This window comes from Fukomys damarensis, unplaced genomic scaffold, assembly GCF_012274545.1.
Source record: "Fukomys damarensis isolate Sample0158 unplaced genomic scaffold, DMR_v1.0_HiC HiC_scaffold_2, whole genome shotgun sequence".
In the NCBI taxonomy this organism is placed as follows: Eukaryota; Metazoa; Chordata; class Mammalia; order Rodentia; family Bathyergidae; genus Fukomys; species Fukomys damarensis.
In genome coordinates, this window is record NW_022900914.1 from 7,016,942 (window position 1) to 7,044,495 (window position 27,554).

The window sequence follows — 27,554 nt, forward strand, 5'->3', positions numbered from 1 at the left end:
GGAGCAGGGGATATCTTTCCATTTTTTTATATCCTCTTCGATTTCTTTTTTCAGAGTGCTGTAGTTTTCAGTGTAGAGATCTTTTGTTTCTTTTGTTAGATTGATTCCTAGATACTTCATTTTTTTGGATGCTATTGTAAAAGGAATTTTTTCCCTTATTTCTCTTTCTGTCTGTCTGTTATTTGTGTATAGAAAGGCTATTGATTTTTGGGTATTCACCTTGTTCTCAAAACTCCTTCTCCAACTTTGTTCTATAAGGAAAAATTCTTTTTCAAGATAACTATTTTAGCAATTTGGGGTCCTTTGTATTTCCAAATGAATTAGAAGAACAACTTATAGGATCGTGCAAAAATAAAAGCAGCTACTAAGATTTTCAAAGGGCCTGCAATGCATGTGCAGATCAATTAGGGAAAACTACCACTTTAATAGTGTGAAGACTTCAAACCCATGATTGTAGTGTCTTTTCCTTAAGTCTTCCTTAATTTTTATTATATGATATTTTGTACTCTTGGTGTATAAGTCTAGTACTTCTTTGGTTAAGTTTACTCCTTTTTGTTTTGTTTGTTTTGGTTTTTTGAGACAGGGTCTTGCCTTGAACTCACGTAGCCCAGGCTGGCCTCAAATTCAGTCCTTATACCTCGGCCACCCAAAAGCTGGGGTTACAGGCACATGCTACTGTGCCTGGTCTGTTTTATTTATTTATTTGGGGGGAGGGGGCTTTTTTCATTGAGTTTATTGGTACTTTTTTTTTCAGCTTTAATTGAGTTTATTGGTACATTTTAGGGATACAGTACAGCTACATTCATCATTGGGATCTTGTGCCTTTACATAACAGATTGGTCTGTTTTATGATGCACCTGTAAGTGACTATAAGAGAAATTCTTAGTTTCATTTTCATACTGTTGATTGATAGCGTATAGAAGTAATTCATTTTTATACATCAATCTTGTTTTCCATATTTGCTCAACTTAAGTTATTACCTCTAACAAATATTTTTGGGTTCTTTAGAATTCTTATATACAGAATCATAACATTTGCAGACTGATGTATTTTTACTTTTTTGTTTCCGATATGGATACATTTTCTTTCTTTTTCTTGCTTTACTCATCTGGCTAAGGACCTTTGCAATAATGTTGAATCAAAGTGGCAAGAGTCTTATTCCTGATCTTAGAAGGGAAACTTTCAGATTTTTACCAGCAAGTATGAGGTTCACTGTGATTTTTCATAGAAGTTCTTTATTATGTTGAGGAAGTCCTATTTATTTCTAGTTTGCTGAATTTCTTTTTAAAATCATGAGAGAGTATTAGGTTTTGCCAAATTGTTTTCACATTTTTGAGATGATCAATGGTTCAGATCTAATGTCCCCCAAAGGCCTCATGTTCAGAGGTGAAGCTGTAGGAAGATGACTGAATCAAGGGAGCACTATACTCATCAGTGGATTCATCCACTGACACATTCACAGCTGAATGTACTGTTAGGTCACGGGGGCTGTGTGGAAGAGGAAGTCACTGGGGTCGTGACCTGGAAAGATTTATTCTTGTCCGTGGCTCTTCCCTTTTCTCTTTGCTTACTGGCCACCAAGACACGAGCAGCTTTCTTCTATGTGTTCTTTTACCATGCTGTTTCTGCCATAGAGCCAAGCTGAAACGGACTGAATCCTCTGAAAATGTAAATCAAAATAAACCTCTATCCTTTAAATTGTAGGTGTCAGGTATTTTGTTCCAGCAGCAGAAAAGTGACTAAGACAAATGTATTTATTGTCCTTTGTTCTATTTATATAGTGCAACACACTGATTTTTGCATATCAAACCAACTTTGCTTTCCTGAGGAATCCCACTCACTAAAGTTGTATAGTACACTTGTTAGATGTTGTTGAATTCAATTTGCTAATCTTTTGTGGGGGGAGGGTACCAGGTATCAAACTCAGGACCTTGCACTTATGAGTAAGGCGCAGTGCCACTGATCTAAATCCAGGCCCTGATTTTGCTAATATATTGTTGAGGGTTTTTGCATCTAAATTCAAAAGAAGCATTACTCTGGAGGGCAGGGACAAGGGGAAAAAATGAGAACCAAGACCTGTCATGTAAAGATATAAGATCCCAGTAATGAATGTAACTGTACTGTATACCTAAAATGTACCAATAAACTCAATGAGGGGAAAAAAAAGAACTATTACTCTGTATTTTTCTTTTGATATCTTTTTTTAAGCTTTGATAACAGGATTACACTAACCTCCTAAAATGAGTTGGGAAGTATTCTCATTTATTCTGGAAAATTTGTGAAGGACTGGTATTAATTCTCTAAATATTTAAAATTCATCAACAAAGCCACCTAGGCCTGACCTTTTTTATGGGAAGATTTTTGTTATAGATGTTGTTATATATCTGTTACAGGTCTCTTCTGATTTTCTATTTTCCCAATTTAATGTCAATAGTTTGTTGACTATTATATCTTAACTAGGTACTCAGTCATCTTTAGTAATTATCATTATATTTTACTTCTCTATATAGAACTTATCATCACTTGGTATCCTCTTTGTCCATTTGTTTTATAGCTTCTGTTCTTACACATTTTCATCCATCTTCAATGTGAACTCCATGAGCACACAGACTTTGTTCTAGCTTATTCTCAATAATTCTAAAACCTATAGTGCCTGCTATACATTAGGTGCCTAAAACAGGAATTAGTTGAATAAGTATATGAACAAGTGAATAAATTTCATAGCAGAAAGTTAAGGAAGCACCTGTCTAATGGCTTTTTCTCAGTAATAAGAACACAAGTCTTTTACTGAAAGAAAAAGATGAGTTGAGGTTGAATTTCTGAAAGAACGGAAATATTAAGTGACTGCTGCAAAGAAAGAGAAAGCAAGGGATTAGAGAAATGTAATAGGATTACAATGCTGAGGGTCAATTTGAAGTCAGGGATCACAGATGTATGGTATAATATACTATTTGCTCTATTACCTGACTTTCTTCATAAACTGCAAAAGCAGTTCATGAATCAAGTTGGCAGAGAAATAAATAAGAAAATCACAGTACAAGGAGGTTCACAATAAAAGAGTTGCTACATCTAAAAAGGATAAGAAGAGAGGTGAAGAGAACAATGGTAGACCAAGAGAAAACAGACAGGCTAATAGTTCAGAAATGGAAAAAAAGAGAAGCCCACCCCAATACCATCAGTAAGTGAGTACAGGTACCAGCAAGCAGCAGTGTGGACCAGAACAGCATGGCTCCAGCCAAGGCCCCGTCCAACCCCAGTGTCTTGGGCACACAGGCCCAAGCCAAAGGCCCACCCAGAAAAGAGCTGCACAGGCACACAAGAAATGGAAAAAGATTAAAGGATGAGCTTAGTAAAAGTAGTTGAACAAACTGAATGGAATGATAACAGGTTATCAACAGAAAATAGGATATCTCAAACACTGAAAGATGGCAAATATTTCCAGGGTATAACTGTGAGTGAAAATGTTTGAGGTTCAGTGGAGAAGATCATCAGAATTAAGAAAGTTAAAAACTGCATGGCCAGGGCATTAAAAGTTTCGACTACACAGACATGAAATCACCCATGATTTTATAGTGCAAAGTGACCATGAACCTAGTATGCTAACAATCCATCTGACAATCCATCTACCAATCCATCTGAAAGTCAGGATATAACTGCAATTAGAAAGGGAGGGTGACAGAGATAAGTGGCATAAGCCTCAAAGCAGTGTCTTATAAGAGATTGATGATGTAATATTATGAAAGTAGTAAAGTGGCAAGGGGACTAAATTCTAAATTAGCCCTTAATAACTCTCATCTTTGTGTAACTGCTTCTCTTTTCAGAGTGAGCAAAACTTGTAAATGTGATAAGCTCTTCGCCTTTGATTATGCTACATTCTATGACAAAAGGGAGACTAATTCATCGGGATTGACTTATTCCTTCAACAGCAGTGTTTCTCTGGCTGGCTGCAGAAGAAGAAAGCAGAGAGTGGAACACTCGCTGGCCTGGAAGAAAATTAATGTCTACAATGAAAACTGACTATGTAAGCCACATGGCACAGGCCTGTAGGCAGCCCCACCTCCCGCTTGCTACAAGTGCGGACACTGTCTTATGTTTAAAAATAATCACCATCTTGGGCCAGGGATTTAGCTCAGTGGTGACAGCACATGCCTTACAAGTGCAAGGTCTGAGTTCGATCCCTGGTACCAAAAAAACAACAAAAAAAAAATCATCACTTATCTATTTGTGTGCTATATACAAAGTGGTTAATTATGACATATAGCTATTTCAAAACCAGACATAAGTGTGGCCATTAAGGACACATTTTCTCACCAAATATATATTATCTTCTAGAATTCCAGAGATGCAAGAAGCAGAAGCTAGCCAAATGAAAATTAAATACTGTTTTTGACAAAGATACAACACTCTTTACTATTCCAGGTCTATAACAACATAATTTGCTCTGACTCCTTACAGTAGTTTCATTTTGCCAGAACCAAGACTAAAAACGCTAGAACAAACATACATGAACTTCTTGTTAACATTTAGAAAAATAAAGCAATAATATTTGTTCAACAAAGATGGTTAAATCCAAAGTCCTTCCTCATTTATAGATTCTAAATGAGATAAACAACACTGTTCAGAGGTGGAGTCCGCCACCTGCTGGAAAAAGTGAATTTTTACAGCATCAAGCTGTTAGTTATATAACTACCTCCACTCCACTAAGCACTCTACTAAGAAACTGTCTGGTCCAAGGGCATAAACACACATACACACTCCCTGCAAGGAGTAACTAAGTGGGAATTGGTCAGATTGATCTGTAGAGTGAAAACCAGAGATCTGGGTAAGCAGAAATCTGAATAGGAGGCAGAAAAGCAGAGACTGTATTTTCAGTTTGAGTTTCAGTTTGGAAAGATGAAAAAGTTACAGATGGTAATGATAGTTCTACAACAATGTACTGTGCTTATTGCTGCTGAAATGTATACCTGAAGAAGCCTGAAAGAATAAATTTTTCTTAATTTTAACACAATGAGGGGATAGAGAATGGAAAGGAATTGGCAGGGGGTGACCGAGAGTAAATCAGAAAGAATGTCCAGACCAAGGAAAATGAAGGCTAGGGTTGAAGATCTTTTAACAGTGGTTTAAAAATAAAATACAACTATATCCAAAATACTTTATCAAAATTATTCCTCCAAATTATAATTACTTACAGATGATGGTAAGTAATCTTTAAAAATCCTACTAAATATTATGCTAAGTTGTGCTAATAAAAGGCTCCTTTAAAAAGTATAATTTTGTAGAAAATTTCTGTGGCTAAATTAGCTACTTAAGTGGTAACCTGCTCATATTACAAGGCTTAGATTCCTGAGTGTTTCAGAATGTTTTCCAAACACGCTGTGCCAAGAGATAACTGAAACAGAATTTCTACCACCGAGGCCCCACTGCAATACAACCTTCGCAGGACCACTGCTCGCCCCATGAGGTGAAATCCAGTCCTCCCTTCTTCATTGCAAGTGGCCTCAGTGACTCCTGAGATCCCAAGACAAGGCAGAAACAATACTATATATCTTCCTGTAAGGTGAGAGAAGCCTGGCTGCTCTGCCAACATTCTGCATGATTTCTTTCAAGATGCCTTTGCTATGGATGGTCTCTCCTAAAACACAGGACCAAGTCCTGAGCTGAGTGTCCTATCTGAGCTCAGCCTTCCCACTGGACACAAGACTGAAGGAACTGCTGGTCTCTCAGGTCACACCCTCCCCTGTTTTCCAATGCACCCTCCTGTGTTCCAGCTAAGGCCCCACTCAGCAAGGAATACAGAGAGGGTCGACCTCTCTACCCTGTCCAAATTTCTCCTACCAAATCCATGGGGGCAATAAAGTGATTGGTGTTTTATGTCACTAAGAGCCTAAAGAAAACAATCAATGTATTACTGCAGGTTTGAATATAAAAACTGGTAGCGTTATACCACCCACTCTTCCGTCCCCATGTGGATGGACCTCTCTGCCCCTCACTTATTACTCTCCCAGACTGGCTGATTTGAAAGAAAAAAGAAAGAAATGTGCACACCTTAGCCCCTTCCTCTCCCTTTTTGCTCCAAATCTGCTAACTCTGCAGAAAGCACTGTTCTCCTCTGCTCCCCAGAGCCATACGCTTTCAAGGTCTGCTCCCTGTTGGAAAGGCCAGCAGCTGGGTAGGGTGTGCACAATTCAGAGCCTATTGTCAAGTCCACTGTTTCCTCACAATTGAAATCTCTCTCTCAGAGACTGCCTTCTGCCTAACAGAATGGGTGCGGAAAAGAAAAGTAGGATTAATAGGTCTCTAAAATCCCAATAAAAAATTGTTAGTGGATATAGTGTTTGAAGTCATTATTCAAGGGAAAAAATATCTGTTACTTGCTGTCTCCATTTTTTCACATTTCTTTTTGAATCTGCTTTAACTTACTTTTTTGCCCCCACCATCCCACGGAGGCTGAAGCTGTTCTTACTGTGATAACCTTCCTACTGCTGGACAAAAGCTCAGCCCCATCTTCTTACTGGATCATCAGTAGCATCTGACAAAGTTGACTGCTTCTTCCTCAAAATGCTTTCCTCGTTCATTTTCCAGAACACTACACTCTCCCGGTCTTTAACCACCCGAGCTCCAGGTGTCATTTCTTAGTCCTCTCTTCTCCTTTTCCCTTTTCTGACTTCAGTCATTCTTTCAGTGTTGTCCAGTCTCATGGTGTTAAATATATGCCAGTGACTCCCACATTTACAATCTCAGATTTTTCTCTTCAATTCTAGACTCATATACAGTGGCCTGCTTAACAACTCTATAAGGACGGCTATCTAATAAAAATTTAAATCCAACCCAGCCAAAACTGAACCCTCGATCCTGTCACTTAGGCATGCTCCAGCCAGTCCTCCCTCTCTGGCCCAGTGGCAATTCCATCCTCTCAGTTATATCTTAGCATCTCCCTTGACTCCTCTCCTCTTACAAGCCACATCCACCCATTTTGCTGCTTTATAAATCACTCTAATTCACCTCCTTTTTTTTAACCATCTCTACTGGAGCTATTATACTATATTTCTTTCATTATTTTACTGTTTTAATTATTGCAATAAGTACTCCTAAATGGTCTTTCTGCTTCTCTGTTTTTCTTCCACTCTTAACATGGCATCAGATTGTTTATAAATCAAACTGTTGTTCTTCTACTTAAAACCCTTTGAAAACTCCACATTTCATTCAGAGTTGAAGTTCTTGGGTTGGCCAAGAAGGACCTTGTTAAAAGTTTTCACCTCCTCTCCTGCAATCCTCCCCACTCATTCAGGCCACACAGGCTTCTTTGCTGTTCTCTGAATTCACAAGTACATTCCTGCTCTTTTCCAGCTGTCTGTTGGCAGACATCCAAGTCTTTGCTCAAGTCTCATTTCTAAACAAGGTCTATACGACTTCACTCATATATCCTTAATTATCCTTCTCATTTTTTGCTCATATCAGAGTGCTAGGTAGACTAGCAGTGGAGCTCCATTCCATCTATTCAGATACGCAGCCTCTTTCCTGCCTCAGCTAGTACCTCAGAAGACCTTTCCATCTGGCCAATGAATTTTGGTAGGGAAGGGTAAAGACAAGATGGAGAAGGCACATCTGCTTTAAAGTGGCTTGGCTATGAAGCAGTATGTGTATTACTTCCAAAAATTCCATTACTGAGGACCAGTCAGATGGTCCTACTTGGCTTCAAGGATGATGGGTTATATAATCTAATTCTATACCCAGGGTTAAAAAAGGGAAAATGGACCTTAGTGAGCACTTCAATCACCAAGTATCTCTGCTCCCCTTTTTAATGCACAGAGCATGCTCATCTATTCCTACCATATCACACACATCCAGAGAGAAAACCTGTGGTCTACCCAGCCAGCATGTCCAGAATCTCTGGATATAAGTCAGGACCAAAGGACACTCCTTATGATGTAATCTAAGAACTAAAAAAGCAAGGAATCTGCACCTTCTTTTCTCATTCCCAATATATGATAGTGGAACAGGATAGGAGTTTCTTCCTTGCCCAATATCCTCCTTAGCCAAGTGGACTCACTTTGTCATGCCTTCTTCAGGGAAGGAAAACCTTTCCACACACCAACATACTCTGCCAGAGCAAGCTCTGGGTTTTTCTAAAGTAGTTGCACAGCTCTACTAATCAAGAGTTTGTTCAGTAGAGGCTCATGGATTCTTTGTCAGTCTAATTCCCTTGAAAACTCAGCATTCCTTTGAAAACATAAAGCTGTTTCTCATCAGTTCCATGTGCCAGGAAGCACACAATTCTTTGCTATTATGTTGCTTGCTTTAACTAAGAGAAGCTACCTATAGGCCATATGAAATAAGGTCCCAATTTTGGCTGAACAATAATAGAATCACTTGGTTTGAAAAATCATCTACATCCAGGTTTCATTGGACCCCAGCAATAAATCAGAAGCTCTGTGGGTTAAGAGCAATCTGATGCTGACAGGAAGCTGAGAACAAGAATTCATACCCTTAATCTAATCTTTGCCACAGGACTTAGTGACCTTTTAATGGAGAGTTTTCTAGACCTTCCTTTCTTCCAGCCTTTCTCAACTCTCTATTTCTTACTCTCTAGAGTATAGAAGCAGCCTGTTCTTCTTTTCAATGCTTCAAATGTTACAACTTTCTGGATTCCCTTTCCTTTTTTTGCCTGAAAAGCAGCCAATTCTTTTCTATGCTCATCTCTTTCTTATAATATCTCAATAGAGTCACTGTGATCCTTAACAATATTTGACTTACCTAGAGCTCAGCTGGCGAGGTTGCCTTCCAAGTTACTGCAGTTCACATAGATTTCTGTCTTTCCCCACCTCCAGGGTATAAGTGTGCCACCTGACTGCCGAGTCAATGCCACAGATTTTCAGGTTTTAACAGACTCTATTTCTAATACTAACTACTGCAGCAAAAACTAAAACGACGCAAAGTTTTTATCATTCCCCATACCTATCGAGTAGGCTGGCAGCTATTCTTCTCTGTTCATTCAAGGATGCAATTTACTTCATGGCCTCACTCTCTCCCGAGTCCTAACAGAATTTCCTCAGTTAAGGTAACAGAGAAGGTAAAGGAGGAACTCTACAAATCACTGTCTTGTTCTGGGAAGACACATGACACCCTGTTCACATTTCACTGGTGACAACAATTCATATAATCCCACTTACTTAAACAGGGCAGAGAAATGTAGTCTAGATGTGTAGCAAGACAGTGAAATAAGCAAGCACTAGCAGTCTCTTTCATACTCTTTCAAACTTAAGGTCCACAAAGGTAGGAGTCTTTGCCTGGTTTATTCATAGATTTATCTCTGTACTTATTATATTGCCTGGCATACAAATGTGGTTAAAAAAAATATGTTTCAATGGACCGGGGATTTTTCAAGTGGCATCACATCTGCCTTGCAAGCTCATGGTCTTGAGTTTGATCCCTAGCACTGCAAAAAAATATTTCAAATGAATGAATGTAGGAAGAAACAAGATAAATCTAAGATATAGTACTATATGGCATTTTAAAAATTAAAAGTAAGCTGAATGGATGGAGTACTAAAAGAATATGAAGTTATGTTGCTCAGTTATGTTAAATAGAACCTTCTGGAAAAATCAAAATAAACTTCCAGGTAGTGAAAACTGTACATGAAATCTACAATCTACTACGTAAATTCCTATATATTCTGGTTAAATGCACTAAACTCATCTGTTGTGAATATATAGAAACATTAATTCAAAATATTAGCACAGATACAATGAACAACCTTCAAAAAAATTACTATTAACCTGATTACACACATTTTAAGGTGGAAACTTCTCTACCCAGCCTCAAAAATCCACCTACACCTTTCTCAAAGGACCAGAACATACACAGAATCTTAATTTTTAAAACAAATTACATGCAAACATCCACATACTGCCAGTATGCATCTGTCCATAAAGAACACATGAATGGGCCAGGGATTCAGCTCAGTGGCATCATGCCTACCTTGCAAGTGCAAGGTCGTGAGTTTGATCCCTGGTACACCCCCAAAATCATGCACTTACAAAAATTCAAAACTGATACATATAATACCAGATTCAAAATTATACATGCTGATAAAACTAGGGTTTTCTTAAATATAAAGTCACTATAACAAAAACAAAGATTTTTTTGAAACAGAAAAAAAGCTGAAATAAAAGTAAAAACAAGTGGAAATCTATTTTAAAGCTAAAAAGGAAATATAAGAATTCATCTGTAATTTGCATACTGTTCTATATGTATATTGTATGTGTATGGAGAGGTGCTTACTGACCATGGATGAGGCCAATGCCTAGGAAGAAGAGGTAAGCCCAGGTAGAAAGTACGGACCTGGCCAGCAGCAGTAACCCCAAGAAAAGCCCACAGCTACAGTAAACTACAAAACCCAGCATTGGTTTTACTCTGAAAGTAACTCCTTCAAAGCAGGCTATAGTTGTAAAACAAATCCAGCACAGCACCTGCCATGTTGCCAGACAGTGTTTAATCATTTGCCATTTGGGAAAGGAGTTGACTGTCTAAAAGTGAGCCACAGAACAACTTCATGAATATACCTGTTACTGCCAGCATCACATACTCATTGCTATTAATAGGTTTTCTATGTATGCCAATACCCAGATTATCTTTTTGACATTAACAATACTGAGATCAAGAACAGGGTGATGGGACAATACATTACATCCCCCTTTCACAGACTAACTGAGATGATCAGATCTTGGAACAGAGGCAAAGGACTATAGTTAGCCACATGCTGAGTGCATCAATGAAAAGCTGACCAACTAAACTGATCTGCATACTCGCACTCCACTAGAAGTGACTGCATACCTACACTCAAACAAAACAAAACAGAAACATGAGAAGATAAGCCAATAAAAAGCCTCCCAAAATTACTATATCCCCCAAAGCCAATCCACAGAGCATTAAGGGGGATAAAATCAAAAGCTACATAGCTGAATTATTGGAAAGAATAGCAGAGGAGAATAAAAACAGACCAATGAGTTGTGTCAAGGGCTCACAGAAAATATAACTAATCAGATCACAGAGGTAATAAACAAAACAATCAGGGGGCTTAGAGCAGACCCTAATAAAAAGATAGCTGAAACAAAACATGAATGACCACTTCAGCAAAGAACCAAAATCCAAGAAAAGATTCCAGAAGAAATCCAAGAGAAAAAGAAAAATAAAAGAAATCCAGGAGATTTAAAAAAATTATATTTAAACTATGGGCAGCAGAAGCAATCAATGTGAGGAAAGAATATCAGAAGGCAAGGATGCTTTCAAAGACCAATTACTCTGAAATACCTTAAAACAACAAGAAAATATGAAAAATGCATTCAGTATCTGTTAGATGACACACAGAAGATTAACTAGAATAACTGAAAATCAGGAGACGGCAAAGAAGGCATAAAAAAAACTACAGAAAGAAGAGCAAAAACTTTCCAAATATTGGGAAAAAATTAAACATATAAATAAGTGAAGCACAAGAAAACTAAATAGCCACCATCCAAACAGAACCTCTCTGTTTCACACGATAGTCAAAATACCAGAAGTTCAACACAGGGAGAGAATCTTAAAAGCTGTAAGAGAAAAGTAATGAATCACTTATAAAGGTAAACCCGTTCTAATTGCAGCAGACTTCTCAACATGAACCTTAAAGAGCTTGAAGTATTTCAGGTCCTAAAAGATAACAACTTCCAGCCTAGACTGACATATCCTGCAAAAGTTTCTCTCAAAAGTTGTGAAGAAATAATGTATTGTATTTTCATGACAAAGATGTCAAGAAATTCATAAGTACCAAACTAGCACTACGACAAAATTCTCAAAGATATCCGTGAATGAGATAATGAAGCTAACAAGGCCAAAACATCTACTAGAATAAAGAGACCAGAGAGGTGAGCAGTTAAGCACGAGGAAGGAGTCACTAACAGAAAAATCATAACAGGAGTAAGTCAACACCTTTCAGTAATAACTCTCACTGAGAATGGTCTCAGTTCCCCAATTAAGATATATAAATTGGCAGATGGATCAAGAAACAAAACCTATTTCCTGGGTGACTGTACTTACAATCTTGGTTGGTAGTGGTTTTGTCCCACCCCATGCCCACCTTGTAATTTTCCACCGGGTCTTATAGTTTTACCCCACTTTGTATCCGCCTCAGCACATGGCTTTACTGTATAAAACATCTTTGAGAAGTGGGGTGGGCAGGCAACCCACTTTCGAGTCCCCCTTCTGTCTCTCTTAGACAGAAGCTTTCTTTCCCTCAATAAATTTTTTCTACTCTTAAAAAAGAAAAAAAAGAAACAAAATCTAACAAATGATATGTACTGTACAAGAAATGCATTTTACCCAAAAGAAACTCATAGACTAAAAATCAAAAGGTGGAAAACAATATTCCATTCAACACAAACCCTGAAAAAAGCAGGAGTAGCTATCCTAATTTCAGACAAAGTGGGTTTCAAGCTGAAACTGATTAGAAGAGGCAAAAATATCACTACAAATTGGTTAAGGGAACAATTCAACAGAAAGAGATAACAATTATAAACATAAATGCACGAAACACTGGCATACCCACTTCATAAAACGAGCACTACTGGACATAAAAAATCAGATAAACAACAACACAATTACAATGGGGCACCTCAATACTCCGCTGTCACAAACAGACCAAATAGACAAAAAAAGCAAGAAAGTATCAAGAGTTGAACCAAACATCTGAACAAATGGACTTAATAGAAAACCACAGTGTTGTATTCAGAATATACTTATCTTCCTCAAAATAGACTGCATGCTAGCCCATAAAGCATACTTCAGTAAATGTAAAAGAACTGAAATTATCCCACGTATATTATCAGATCACAGAGCAAAGAAACTAGAAATAAATGATAAAAGAAACCACAGAAATTATGCAAACATATGGATACATACCTACCAGCTTGAACCACTACTGCTACATGCATGACTATCTCATCAGGTGGCTTGAACTACCATTGGTTAGCCATTTAATATCAGACAATGGAATTCAAAATCAGAGCCACCCAGCAAGGAGACAGAAGAATTAAGGCCCTGTTCTGAATATGTTAAACAATACCCTATTGAATAATCAATAGCTCACAGAAGAAATTAGTTCCTAGAATCAAATGATAATGCCAGTACACACAATGGAAGCTATGGGACACAATTAAAGGAGTCCTAAGAGGGAAGTTTATAGTGGTGAATGACCATATCACAAAAACAGTGAACCCAAGTAAGTAACAGTGAGTGCCTCTCAAGGTCTTGAAAAAAAAAAATAATTCAACTACAACACTGGTACAAGGAAGGAAATTGTAAAAAAGGAGAAGAAGAAAATTAATGAAACTGAGACTTAAAAAAAAAAAAAAACCCTAAGATAGCCAGGGATTTAGCTCAGTGGTTCTGCCGCCTGCGTCACAAAAGCAAGGTACTGAGTTCGATTCCAGGTACCAAAAACCAAAAACTAAGAATCAAAGAACTTGTCCTTTGAAGAAGAAATCAAAACAAACACCTAGCCTATCTTACCAAAAAAAGAAAAGACCAAATCAATACAATTAGAAATGAAAAAGGGAAAATCACCGAAATTCAGATTATTAGCAACTACTTTAAGAGTCTGTATTCTAGTGAAATGGAGAGAATTCAGAAGAGATGGAAACATACCTACCAGCTTGAACCACTACTGCTACATGTATGACTATCCCATCAGGTGGCTAGATTTCTAGAAATACACGAATTACAAAACTGAACCTTGATACACAAATGAATAATTCAATAACAGGCAATGACACTGAAGCAATAATAATAATAATAATATAATAATAATAATAATAATAATAATAATAATAATAATAATAATACCAACAAAGACAAGCCTAGGTTCAAATGGATTCATTCCTAAATTCTACAAGAACTGCAGGGACAATCTAATGCCAATATTCATCAAACTCCTTAATGAATTTGAAAGGGAAAGAATACTCTTAAAGTCATTTCCATAAGGGAGTATTTCCCTGATACCAAAACTAGAAAAGAACCCAACAAGAAAGGAAAACTACAGATTAAACAATCTCTTTAATGAATATGGAAAAAAAAATCCTTAAGATGATATACTGACACACAGAATGCAATGAATAATCAAAAAGATCATACTTCCTAACCAAGTAGACTTCATCCTAGGGATGCAGGGATGTTCAATACACACAAATCAATAAATATATCATATGAACAGAAACAAAACCAAAAATAACATCATCATCTCAAGCAGACACAGAAAAAGCCTCTGAAAAAATCCAACATCTATTCATGACAAAAACCTGGAAAAAAATAGGTATAAAAATACATTATTTCAATCTGCTAAAAGTCATTTATGACAAGCCAATAGCCAACATCATAAAAAATGGGGAAAAGCCAAGAGCTTCCCTCTAAAATCAGGAACAAAATAAGGATGTCCACTATCACCATTCTTGTTCAATATAATCCTAGATACATTAGCCAGAGCAATCAGGCAAGAAAGAAAAACCAATGTATAAAATAGAAATATGTATAGAATATGTATAAGAAATATGTATAGAATATGTATAAGAAAAAAGTCAAATTATCATTATTTGCATATGACAAGATTCTCTAAATAAAGACCCCAAAATTCCAAAATCAAAATTTCAAAATCAAAAGATTTCATTAATAACCAAATTCAGTAGGTAGCAGGATACAACGCTGACACACAAAATCAATAGTATTTCTATAAATTAATAATGAATTCATCGAGAAAATTAGGAAAACAGTATCATTCACAAAAGCAACAACAAAAGTTAAATTACTTAGGAATTAACCTAACCAAGAAAATGAGAATATGTTCTGTTGTAGAACTACAGTACCTTGAAAAAGAAGATCAAAGAGGTCACAAAATGTAAATGTTCCTGGATAGGCAGACCAATATAGTCAAAATAGCCAAACTTCCAAAACTGACATGTATATGTAACACAATCCCAATCAAAATATCACCAGGTGGTACTTACCAAACTAGAGAAAACAATATTAAACATACAGGACAAGAAGAGATCCAGAGTCACAAAAGCAATTCTGAGCAACAAGAGTAAAGTAAGAGGCATCACAATCCCAGATTTCAAGTTATATTACAAAGCTACAGTGATAAAAACAGCACAGTTAAATGTACACATAGGCTGAACTTTGTTTTGTTTTTTCCTTGTATGAGAATATGTGCTTACTTTCTTTGTCTTGGTTAAGTCAGTGTTTTAGAGTTGGTTTGTTTTGCCATAATGAAAATCAAACACAGGGCCCCATGCGTGGAAGGCAAGTCTTCTACCACTGAAATACATCACAGCATTTTGTTGAGTTTTAAGAAGACCAAAGCGGATTTAAGAAAATCAAAAATCCCTGGTTATTAAAGCTATTTAATATATGAAGTTCAGTAGGATGGCCAGTTTTAAGAATCTAAATTCTGAGTTATACTTGACTCTACACAGTACTATTTAGCAAATACCCAACCAACAATACTAAAACAAAGGTTTTAAAAGAGAAGTTGTCTGAACAAGTTTTTGGAAAGAATATGGCATTTTTAAAACTCTGGAAATGAGAAAGAAAAATAATTGAAAAGCATGCCACAAGATTTATACATACCACAAAAAGGCAGATATCAACATTTACCCAAATACTGTTATTTAAAAAAGTACTTTTGATCATAAGGACACCAGTATGGCAACAGGTGGAAAATACAGTATTTTCCCCAACATAAGAGCTACAAAAATCCTTTAATTTCATGCTGATTCCTTTGTAACATTTAAACCCTATCAACATGAAGAAAAGCACCTTGAAAAAAGAACTTTAAACTTTATGGGACACTCAAAACAGTAAACATAAGGGAGGGGGATACCTTTTACAGTTTTAAAATGAGAAGAAACCTACATTTTACTGTGAAAAGGCAGTATCATAAAATTTCCATTTAACTACATAAAAGGGACTATTTCTAATATCTCTCCATCTCCAAAATTCTGTTTTTAAAACCCAGAGTGGAAACACAACATGTTTGCAACCCTGCACTGCTGCTGGCATTAAGATTTCATTATACCACCTCCTTACCAGGCAGGGTATTTATCCCTCAGGATCCTGGCACAGGTGCCGTTACAGATGAGACAGACAAACTGTCAAAGACACAGACTGAAAGACAAAGCAGTTACCCAAGAGGAATGCTCCTTCATCTGGTGCTGGTTGCTGTGAGGGCCACTGGCATGGCCACGCCAAAAGCAGTTCTGGCACAGCTGATAGTTGTGACACTGCTGGCATCGGTACCGGAAGCCCATCATGCTTTCACAGCGGCAATAGGAGCACTCCACAGGGTGGAAGACTGGTGGCCCAGAGAGACAGAAGCAAGAAGGGAAGACAAAAGAAATTATGTCATCTGGAGAAGAGAGTCAATACAGAAGAAAAACACATCTACTATAAAAGCCAAGGTGGAAACAAAATAAGAACCAAAGAATCAAAGTTGTCTTCTTTTTGTCAGCAAGGTATTTCTGAAAGACTATAAAAGCATTAATCAGAGTGTGTGCTTGAAATTAAAACCCTATAATTTGGTATAGTTTCCTCTATAGAACACAACCCTGAAATCAGTCTGGAGACAATATTTAGAATCCTAACAATTTGGAATTAATATTAAATGACATACCTATATTAATATTAAATTATCAGGTGCATTCTGCTAACTTCGATTGAACATGTATGCTTATGCGGTTTTGTTCTAAGCCTTGCTCTTATTAGTGGAATGGATAATTAGGTGGGAAAGCAAGAACCAGAATGAGGAGGATCAACTACTGGCAAGATAAGGACTGTTCAGGTCCTGGTAAAAGTATTATTTTGGTAAAGTGCATCATATAAAAGATACCTTCTTATATACAATACACTTGGATTTGTAAACCAATATAAAAAGTGCAAATACAGCTTAAGAAAGTAAATATTTGTCCTTTTAAACAATAATTGCAGCCGGGGATTTAGCTCAGCAGTTCAGTGGCCTGCCTCCGAAGAGCAAGGACCCAAGTTCGATCCCCGGTACCAAAAAAAAAAAAAAAAAAAAAAAAAAAAAAAACAAAAAAAAAAAACAATAATTGTAATACACCGAAGAAAAACGCCAAAGTCAAAACACCTAGAAATACCATAATTTTATAATTTGTTTTCTATTTTAAGAATTAAGACATATAAACAAATGTTAATGTGATGGATATGATGTTTTATTTCTAGATAATTCAATGATCTCATAACATTTCTGTCTCCAAGGAAAAATAATACCACTAACCATAAAAGACTGTAATCAGTAAATAATAAATGACACACAAAGATATGATAAAATACTTATACGGGTAACGCACTTCTTGACAAATGAGATTCTTTCTACTTCTCACAGAAGATACAAAATGATTCTATGAAAATTAAGTATATGTGAAACTACTAAAAAGCACTGCCTTAGACTGGGGATTTCGCTCAGTGGTTCCGCCACCTGCCTTGCAAGCACAAGGACCCAAGTTTGATCCCCAGTACCAAAAAAATAAAAATAAATAAATAAATAAAAATAAAAGCAGTGCCTCTAAAGAACCTGTAATATTATATAATTTAACAACTTAAATCTCTACTCAAAAATCTTGCTAAAAAATTTAGCTGTTTTAGTCTAGTCAAAAGTTTTTCATCCTTTAAGTAAATAATCCTAAATCTGAGACATCTGTGAATGAAAGCTGTAGCTGAGCAGAAGTCTGAGAAGTTTAAAAACAAAAAGTACAGACAGAAGGGATGGGTGGAAAAGGGGAGGGAGGACTCTCCTTTTTAGTAGCTTCTCAGCTTTTCCTTGATCTTTTTCGTGGAATAAAAAGAGATAGGCAACAGCCTGGAGAGAACAAAGGATGCATAGAAAAGCTACGGCCTTCCCTTCAATAAATTCAAACCTAAATAAAGAGATAAACTGATGGCAATAACAAAAAATGTTAAGTTTCTAAGAAATGAGTACTATTTCAACACAAAGCAAAACAAGATTTAAGTCAAATTACTGAGGATACCAAGAGAACATTCAAAGTAAAGTTGTTAAAAAAAAAACCAAACAACAAGATACATGAGACCAAGTACCATACTGTATCTTAGCTATTTTTCTTTAAATTATTTAAAAGTAATGGTAATTTTACTGGTTACTACTGTATATATCCAACTTATTAGAACTACGGTTTTGACAAAGTGAACAGGAAAAAAAGGGAACTCAATGCTAAGTCAGGTAGACTCAAGTATAGGATCCTCTTGTGATTTCGAGAAAAAAAATTTAGTTTCAACCACCAAGTTTTATGAACTGGTATTTCTTGAAATTTCAGCTAAATAACAGGCCTACTCCTTTTTAGAAATAAATATTCTTTGAAAACTAAAAATCACAAATTCAAATGATAGGCTGCCAGCAAATGTCAGTTATAATTTTCAATACTAATAGTTAAGGACACTTAAAATAATCAGCCCCAATATTCACTGCACATAAGAATAGAACATAAGAGTTCTGCTCACCATTCTCAACATGGGCAAGCCTGTGCACGAGAGGTAGCCAAACAAGGCACTGAGGGGGAGGGTCAGCCATCATTGTGTCTAAGAACATATTCAGCATTATCTTTTTCTGCAAACAGAAGAAAAACAAATATTATCTTTTAAGCATCTCTGAATTTCAAGATTAAGTTAATTTAGGATTCCTCCAACTAAGCATGGATGCACTGCATGTGAGATTTTCCAGCAAAATAATATTTTACATTATTACAATTACTACTACACACTATATTACATGTGACTACTACATAAAAATGCATTTCCATATATGGTATCTTATTTATATCTTAAGACTGCTGTTTGAAGTAAACAAGCTGAATACTGCTATCTTCATTTGAGAGATGAGACAATGGAGCAAAGCATTTCAAGGACTGGTCCTATCCAAATCAGACACAGAGTCAGGAATAGAACTCCGAAGTCCGGCTGCCTACCATACTTGTGGCATTCCCAACAGTGCTGGGCGCACAATGGGCACTTAGTAAGTTGCTGTTAAATAAATAATAAAGCAAATGCCAAATACTGTCAGACATCACTTAACAATAAGTCATTTACAGAAGAGAATATGGAAGACTGGTGTAGTTACAGGACTTGACAGAATCACAGAATAGTTACAAGGGTAAAATAAGAAGCTAAATATCAACGTTGCCTGTCATAGAAGCTTCTCTGTCTCCCTACTAGACTGCATTTTTCTGTTCTTTCTTTTCAAACAGGTAGAAAACTTCCATTTTATGTGAAATACTGACATGTCCCACACAAAGACAGAGTAGTTACATGATGTAACTAGAACAAATTTTCAATAATATCTCAAATTAATCAATTCTCTTTTAACTTCTGCCAAGTCACAAAACACCTTTCCAGCTCCAAAGGGAAAGGAAAAAAGAACTAAGATAGTGCCATGCAACTTGCCAGGGGATCTGTAATTTATAACCTGGAACAGGGGCCCTGCTTCACACTCCACTCCAAAAAAGAATAGACAAAGGGTAACGCATGGGAAATGCATAGCCCCCAGACCTCTTCTATCTGCTGCTCCACTGTTCAAAGGTGAAGAATGAACCCTAAAGGACACCCAGGATTGCAGTTCACTCTCACCCAGTTCTACCTACAGTCTATCACAAATGGGCATTTCCCAACTGAACTAAAATACTTTAATTTCTTCAGGGGGAAAAAGGGGTAAAAAAGATAAAATTGAAAGAATTTTGTGCTGGGTGTGGTGGCACATGCCTATAATCCCAGCACTTAGGAGGACTATCCAGAGTTCAAGGCCAGCCAGGGCTTCATAGTGAGTTCAAGGCCAGCCGGAACAACACAGCAAATATTATCTAAAAGAAAAAAAATAAAAAAGTGTTACATACATTTACCAAGTCTTCAAGATGAAGACTGTGTGCCACAAACATGTACTAATAAAAATTAAAATGTTAAAAAATAAAAAGATAAAACTAGCCAGCTGACTGCAAAATAACTTAGATTTTTAGCACTAATATATAACATAAACTGGAAGCAAGGTGTGAAAGCACTGTGGGACTTAGGACAGAGACCACCAGGACTGTCACGTGTTTCACTATGGAACCCACACACATACACACAAAAGTCCCCACCAAGCTAAACACGAGATCACACAACTTTCTCTCCTGTGTCTTTGTTAACCCCAAGAGTCTTGACTATAATATAGTTGCTGGAAGTCATTCTTACTGAGAATAATCTTTGAAAGAAGAAACTATAGTAGTGTAGGGAGGTAAAGTATATAAAGCAGAAGGCTGTGCAGGAAAGAAGCACCATACTAAAAACCAGGAAAAAGTGCAGCAAGCTGAACGAAGTCAGATCCAGGGCCAGCAATGCTGAGGGGAGGAAGAGGCTGAGATCTGTGTAAGACTGAGGAGGAAGCATGGAATCATCCATTCCAGTCCTTTCCATGCTTCTGTGCTAGTGAAAGGGACACTTACATCTCTGTCGTTTCTAAGACTGGTGGGGTATGGGAGGAATGAGTGAACAATACTAAAAACCAGAATACCACCTAACAAGGAAAATACCTCATACCATGGCCATGCAAATAACCAACAAACCAAAATGAAACCCAATGTGTAGTAATGACTGAGAAAAAAGGTAGCAAGTTTTAGTTAGGTCAGTAAAAATTAAAATGTATCCAAACCTTTATTATAAATTTAATATTTAATATTTCTGTATCTTTATATACTTATTTAAAATTACTTTTACAAATCTACTTACAATCTGAATGCTACTTTTTCTAAAAAGTTTTGACTCTTCAATCAAGTAATTTTTAAAAATCTTTAAAATGAAAATGTGTGTGTGTGAGATCCTCATTTATACACTCAGGATCAATTTCCAAAGGTTGAGCCAGGTCCTAAAGTTCTCCAAAAGCATGAGGAGTGAAAGTGGAGAAGCTGTGTTGCAGTCCTCTATGTCCAACCAACCCTGTGATTTGGGGAAAATACTGAACATTTCTGGGTTTCAGTTTTCTCATCCTGAAAGACTTAAACAGTGATTTTCAAAGCATGGTCAAGACTCCTGGGGAAGTCTTAACCATTTTCAGCGTCCAGGAGCCAAAACTGCTTTTATAAAACTAAGACACGATTCACTTGTCTCTGTCGATCTGGTTTACTCATAAGTACACACAGTGGGGTTTTCCAGAAGTAATAGGACGCAGCCACAATTTTATGAAGAGACTTTTCCCTCTTACAACTACAGAGCTGTGTGAGACCAGATATTTCCCCCACACTTTACCCAAAAGAACATATCACGAAAGACTGAATGCATAAGCAGATATGACAAGCCAGCTGTGTACTACTGAGCCAGATCTTAAGAGATTTGCAAAAATACTATAAAGCACTGGCACTCTTTTCATTAAATTTTTGTTTTGGAATATGTAGCTATTTTTTTTATGAACATGTTATTTATGTTAACATGTAATGGCTTTTCCATTGTTACTTTTTATAAAATACTTACTTCTTTTTCATAAACATGTTATTTATATAAACACATTTATCACTGCATTTTTGGGGGGTACTGGGGTTCAAACTCAGGACCTTGGGTTTGTGAGGCAGGTAGTAGCATGACTGAGCTAAATCCCTGGCCCTATCACTGCTAATTTTTAACGACTTAATTTTAATTTGTTATATAAAATTTCTCATTTTAATTTGTAATATGAAAATATAGATAATAAGCCACATAAAAAGCTCTTTGGTGTTTTCAATGATTTTTAAATCTGAAACCAAAATTTTTAAATGTATAGGAAAACATTCCATTTCTAAAATTATATGACTCAGTAGATAACTATATGCAAATCAGCTTGTCCTTTCATCCTCCATTTTGTTTTGATTTCCCTCTTGTGTTGACCATATTCTTTCCATTTTTCTATATTTTTATTGCACAGTAATATTTATAACAAAAAAAGAATAAAAATTCAAATTGTGATAGTAAGAATTCAATAGTGTAAAAATTCAAATAGTCACATCAATTCTCATTTTTGTCTATTTGCCTCCATATGTATATATTTATATATATATAAATGAACATAATCAATAGTGTAAAAATTCAAATAGTCACATCAATTCTCATTTTTGTCTATTTGCCTCCATATGTATATATTTATATATATATAAATATGAACATAAAGCAAATATGTTTTTACTCAACATTTTATTAAACATTGTTTTGTACAGGGTCTTCATTTCTAATCATTTTAACAGGTGCTTGATCCACTGAGCAAAAACATTACGATTTATGCTTTCCTCTATATTGAGGATGTTTCCATCACTTTATGTGGTCTCATTATATTTTTCTTAGAAATGAGTCTGTCTGTTGTCTTAACTCTAATAATTATTATTCTATGTGCCACTCTCACCTCCTTTTTTTTTTTTTTGTACTGGGGATCGAACTCAGGACCGCAGAACCACTGAGCTAAATCCCTGGCTTCTTTCTTCCTTTTTTAAAAAGGGAATAGAAACCATCCCTTAGCAGAAATACAGTATCAGTAAAATAACATTAAAAATCCAAGCAGAATAATTTAGCAATAGGTTACCATTACTGCAATCTCTAACGTCATCATTTCCAATAAAATCTGTTTCCTATTGTGCAACATGTAAATATTTCTTATGCTCTGCCCTTTCACTTAAGCAATATATGAGTTTGTCTCAAAAATGGGGTTTTTTCAGTACTGAGGACTGAACCCAGGCCTTTGCACTGAGCTACTACATCTCAGCCCTTTTTAAATTTTTTATTTTGAGAAAGGGTCTCACTAAGTTGCCAAACTATCAGACCTGGGCTCAAACTTGTAAGCCCAAGGAGGCTCAGCTTCCTAAAGTGCTACGATTATATGCATGTGACACTGTGCCCAGCTAAAACAAAAATAACAACAGAAAATGGCATTTTAAGAGGATTTTAAATTACAGAAATAATTTATCTGGCAAAGCAGTCTTTCAATTATTGGATAGCAAATCTGCCCATACCACAGATTTATTTTGGCCTTTGAAAATCAGTAATTTATAATGATACAATATAATGCCACTATGCTTTTTATGATATATTTTTATTTATTAGTTCTAAAAGAAATGTTGTAAAAACTCCTGAAATTCTGAAATGCTGTATTTCCCTCACTGCAAAGACCCTTTTGAGAAAACTATGGAATAATGTAGATTTAAAACAATGAGGTTACACATACAACCATGAAGGCCAGGAATTTAGCTCAGTGGCACTGCACCTGACTCACAAGCGCAAGGTCCTGAGTGCAAAATAAACAAAACAAAAAACAAGTACAACCATGAGCTTTAAAGTTTCAGAATTCAAGTAAAAAATACTAGTTTCTCAGGTTATACATCATTTTTAAATAATTTTTTCAGTTTATCCATAAAATTCTTAGTAAGCATCATTCATTTGCCAGGTACTCTGTGGTCACTGAAGATGTAAAGTTGGAAAATCAAGGTCCTTCCCTTCAGGGCTCCCTGAGCTACATGCAGCATGCCACAGGAGTGCACATAGGGACAGATTAACCTCTACAAACAGAGTCACAGCATCAAGAGGAGGGATATCTTAGCTGGGATGTGAAACATGAGGCCCTTGGTGGAAGAGAGAGAGCTCAGGGGTTGCTGGCATTTCATTGAGCACCAAAAACAAACTAAAGCCAGGCGTGGTGATACACACCTGTAATGGCAGCACTTGGGAGGCTGAGGCAGGAGGATCTCTGTGCATTCAAAACCAGCCTGGGCTACATAGTGAGTTCCAGGTCAGTCTCAACTACATAGTGAGACCCTGTCTCAAAAAATAAAAAATAAAAAAATAAAAAAAGACAGGAAATGTGACTACTTTTACTCACTCTAAATGCAGGTTACTCAGAACAAGAGAAATGCAAATCAAAATTCCACTGAGATAACATTTCTCATTTATCAGATTGGCCACAATTCAAAAGCTTAAGAACATGAGAGGCAACATATGCCAAGGAGAAACATGCTCCTCCACTATACTGGAGGAGGAATGCAGGCAGTATAACTCTGAGCTCTGAGGCAGACTTGAGTCTCACAGCAATCTGTGGCCTGTTAAGGGCTAAGAACAGGTCATTGAAGGGTGTGGTGGGGGAACCCAGGAATGCAGGCTGTGATGGGGCAATGAGAGCCACGATGTCACCTTGGGAGCCTCACCCAGCAGCAGTAGTTTGCAACCTTTTTTGTTTTTTTAAAGAAAAGCAGAGACAACAACAGAGCTTTATTTTAAAACGGATTTTAAACTCAATTTTGCTTATGATTAAAAGGAATAATAAAGGGCTGGAAATGTAGCTCAGTGGCACAGAACCTGCCTAGCAAGTGCAAGGCCCTGAATTCAATTCCCAGTACCAAAAAAAAGGAATAGTAAGACAAAATCAATATCTGAGCAGCAGAGTCTTCTTTAGGCTCCCAACAGAGCCACTAAGGGACCAGAAATCAAAGGTCCTCAGTTTTTTTCTGCTCCCCGCCCCCTCAAGACTAGCAAACCACAGTCAATAGGGTCAGGCAGAAGATCAAAGGCCCAGAGGAGAACGCCTGTTAGGCAGTGCCATCAGCAAATACTAGGAAGGAACTGAGCCAATAAACCCCACACTTCAAGCCTGGCAACCCTCAGGCTGGGGCACATGACTTTTCTTAACTCATGAGCACTAAGAAAGGGAGCCTTTCCTACAGCATGCAGATAGCAAGCACTGCTAGCAAAAATCTTCTTTGAAGAAGAAAATCATACAGCCACCTGTCATTTCTAAGAATTCATTCAGTAGGACATTCTCAATAGACCCAACTAGAACAAAAGCTCACTTCTAGGTCTTCACAATTTTGCTCAATTTAATACCAGTGAAACAGGTCTCATTACTATAGATGCGGTCATAACAAAAACCATTCTATTCATGCTATTTCATCCAATCAAAGATGCACTCATAAAATCACTATTAATTTTTTCTACCACTAAGAAAAACACCCAGCCAATTAAGCTAGTTCAATGGCTTAATTAAATATAATCCTTTGTGAATGTGAATTGGTCACAACAGCCTCTTTATGAACTAAAATTTCTTTCATGTATTCAGAGGGATTTGGCAGCTTCACCTACCTTCAGATGCATTGCATGGTGGGACAAGAAATCATTTTAGTCTTATTTCAGTAATTAAAAAAAGATGTAGTTTGATCTATTTGTGCAAATCCACATTTTTAAACAAGGTTATGTAAATACCTGGCTGTTGCTTTATAAGAAAATATGGAATTCTTCCACTAATATCAAACTTCCTCCTGTGCTCTGTGTTCATACCTTTCTGTTTATAATCACTTTTCTTAAATGCAAAATCACAGTAGACTGAGAGAGGACAATACTTGAAGTACCAAAAGCGGACCTAACTTAATTGAAGTGATAATATGAACAGCTATGACCAAGTTCAAGCACATGTTGGAATGACAACTCGTAATAACTACTGCCCACCCAGTGTAACTGTTAAGATGTCACTGGCTATATGAGACCTGACATCAGTGAAATGTGAAGAAGACGCATCTTCAAGTCAATGAGACATGGATCTAATCCACACCAACACTGCCTGGATGAAGGGCTGTTAATGAAAGCTGTAAATTCTCCTTAATTAGAACACCCATGAAACAACATGTATACTCATGCCAGGCAACTCTCCCCACACTTTATTAATATACAAGGAAGCAAGGTCCGAACATTCACAAAACGTCTCAAAGTGGAAAGAAAAGTCACTCTGGCAGATAGCAAGAGAGGACAGGCTGGTCATCAGAATGTAATCAGAGGGCATCTCCAGGTATGAAATACTCCTGCCATTCTGAAAATCAACCAGCAACAATACAGTCCTGTCCTACCTCTTCCTGCCTTCTCTGTGACTCAAGGAGAGGGCAATACAGGGTCCAGGAACACTGATACAAGGATGCACCTACTTCAGAAACCACGCTGCTCCTCCCTCCTGCTCCACTCTGCCCATATCTCACTTCCATACAGACAGACGCAGAATCTAAAATCCCCTGAAGGGCAGACTGGACTATTCAAACTAAATTAAAAACCAATACTTAGAAAACAAATAATAAAATATATGGTGAACCATCTTTCAAGAAAAAATATAACCCTTCCCAAAACTCTGGTTTGGGGAAGAAGTGGGAGAAATTTAAATATATTTACTTATTTTATTGCTTAATTTTATTAACTTTTAAAGCTCTGAAGTGAGTTTATTAGTTTATAAACACTGAAGAATAATACTCAACAAAATATTAGGCCAGGATTGGTTTTATTAACACTGCAGTACATTCAGACAATTATATCACAATTTACAACTAGAATTTTCTGATATTAAAATTTTTAGAGCTGGGGATTTGGCTCAGTGGTTCCTCCATGCCTTGCAAGCACAAGGGCCTGAGTTCGATCGCTGGTACAAAAAAAAAAAAAAAAAACAACAACAACAACAACAACAAAAAAATATATATATAATACTGGAGAACTACACATATTGCAAAACTATGAATTTAAAAGTAAGTTGCATGAGGAAAGCAGGCTTGGAACAACCACTAAAAACCTATGCAGCTTGGCCAGGCATGGTGGCGCTCGCCTGTAATCCCAGCACTTGAGAGGCTGAGGCAGGAGGATTGCTGTGAGTTCGAGACCAGCCTGGGCTACATAGTGAGTTCCAGGGCAGTCTCAACTACATAGTGAGACCCTGTCTCAAACCACCCCCCAAAAAAACCCCAAAAAAAACAAAAAACCTATGCAGCTCCATAAACAGACTAAACAGAAACAGTAACATACTAATAGAAGCATAATTAACTCTCAGACACTTCCAAGAAGATACCTTTCAGCCTTAAATTCTGACACTTGTTTTCCTTTTTTGTAATAAGAGCAATATAACTTTCACCGTGGATCAGCTTTATCAAAACCTATTATCAGATTCAAGGAATAGCTAATTTCATCAATCAACTATTTTAGTATACAGGGAAATGTCTTCACAGATTTTTTACCCACAACCAGTCATCATCACAGTAGAAAATGCTGTAGAAAATGAAGCAGTTCATAAACCATCTAAACCTTCTTTCACTAAAGGAAGGTACTGCAGAACTTCTGGTTGATATTTTGGTATTTTGTTTTTTTCCCCCCATTACCAGGAGTTGAACTCAGGACCTTGTGCTAGCCACTAGCCAGGCAGGTGCGGTGCCACTGTGCTATATCCCTGGCCCCTTGTTAAGTTTTCTGAGACAGAGTTAAAGCTGGACATGAACTCACTATGTAGTCCAGGCTGGCCTCTAACTCACTGCAGTCCTCCTGCCTCACTTTCCTAAGTGCTGGGATTACAAGCATGTGCCATCATGCCTGGTATTTCTGGTTGTTTCTTAAACTATTCATACTTTCTTTTTAATTGTGATCATCCAGATTCTTTGTTCATGCAGAACATTAAGATGAGGAGGAAAACTGCCTAAGAACCAACACTGCGATTTCCACTTTGCTTT

The 27,554-nt window shown here is 36.8% G+C and overlaps 1 protein-coding gene across 8 annotated transcripts in view; it reads right to left on the reverse strand.

The window, feature by feature from the left end:
• Positions 1-27,554, reverse strand: part of Dtnb (dystrobrevin beta) — a 340,951-nt gene that overhangs the window by 171,029 nt on the left and 142,368 nt on the right. For all 8 annotated transcript variants that reach the window (XR_002024739.2, XM_010604850.3, XM_010604848.3 and 5 more), the window contains 2 exons: positions 18,556-18,661; positions 16,209-16,375 (listed from right to left, as the gene is read on the reverse strand). Coding sequence is in view for 7 of the 8 variants with exons in the window: in XM_010604850.3 (XP_010603152.2) it covers positions 16,209-16,375; positions 18,556-18,661 (273 nt within the window). In the remaining variant the exon portion in view is untranslated. The remainder of the gene's footprint in view (positions 1-16,208; positions 16,376-18,555; positions 18,662-27,554) is intronic.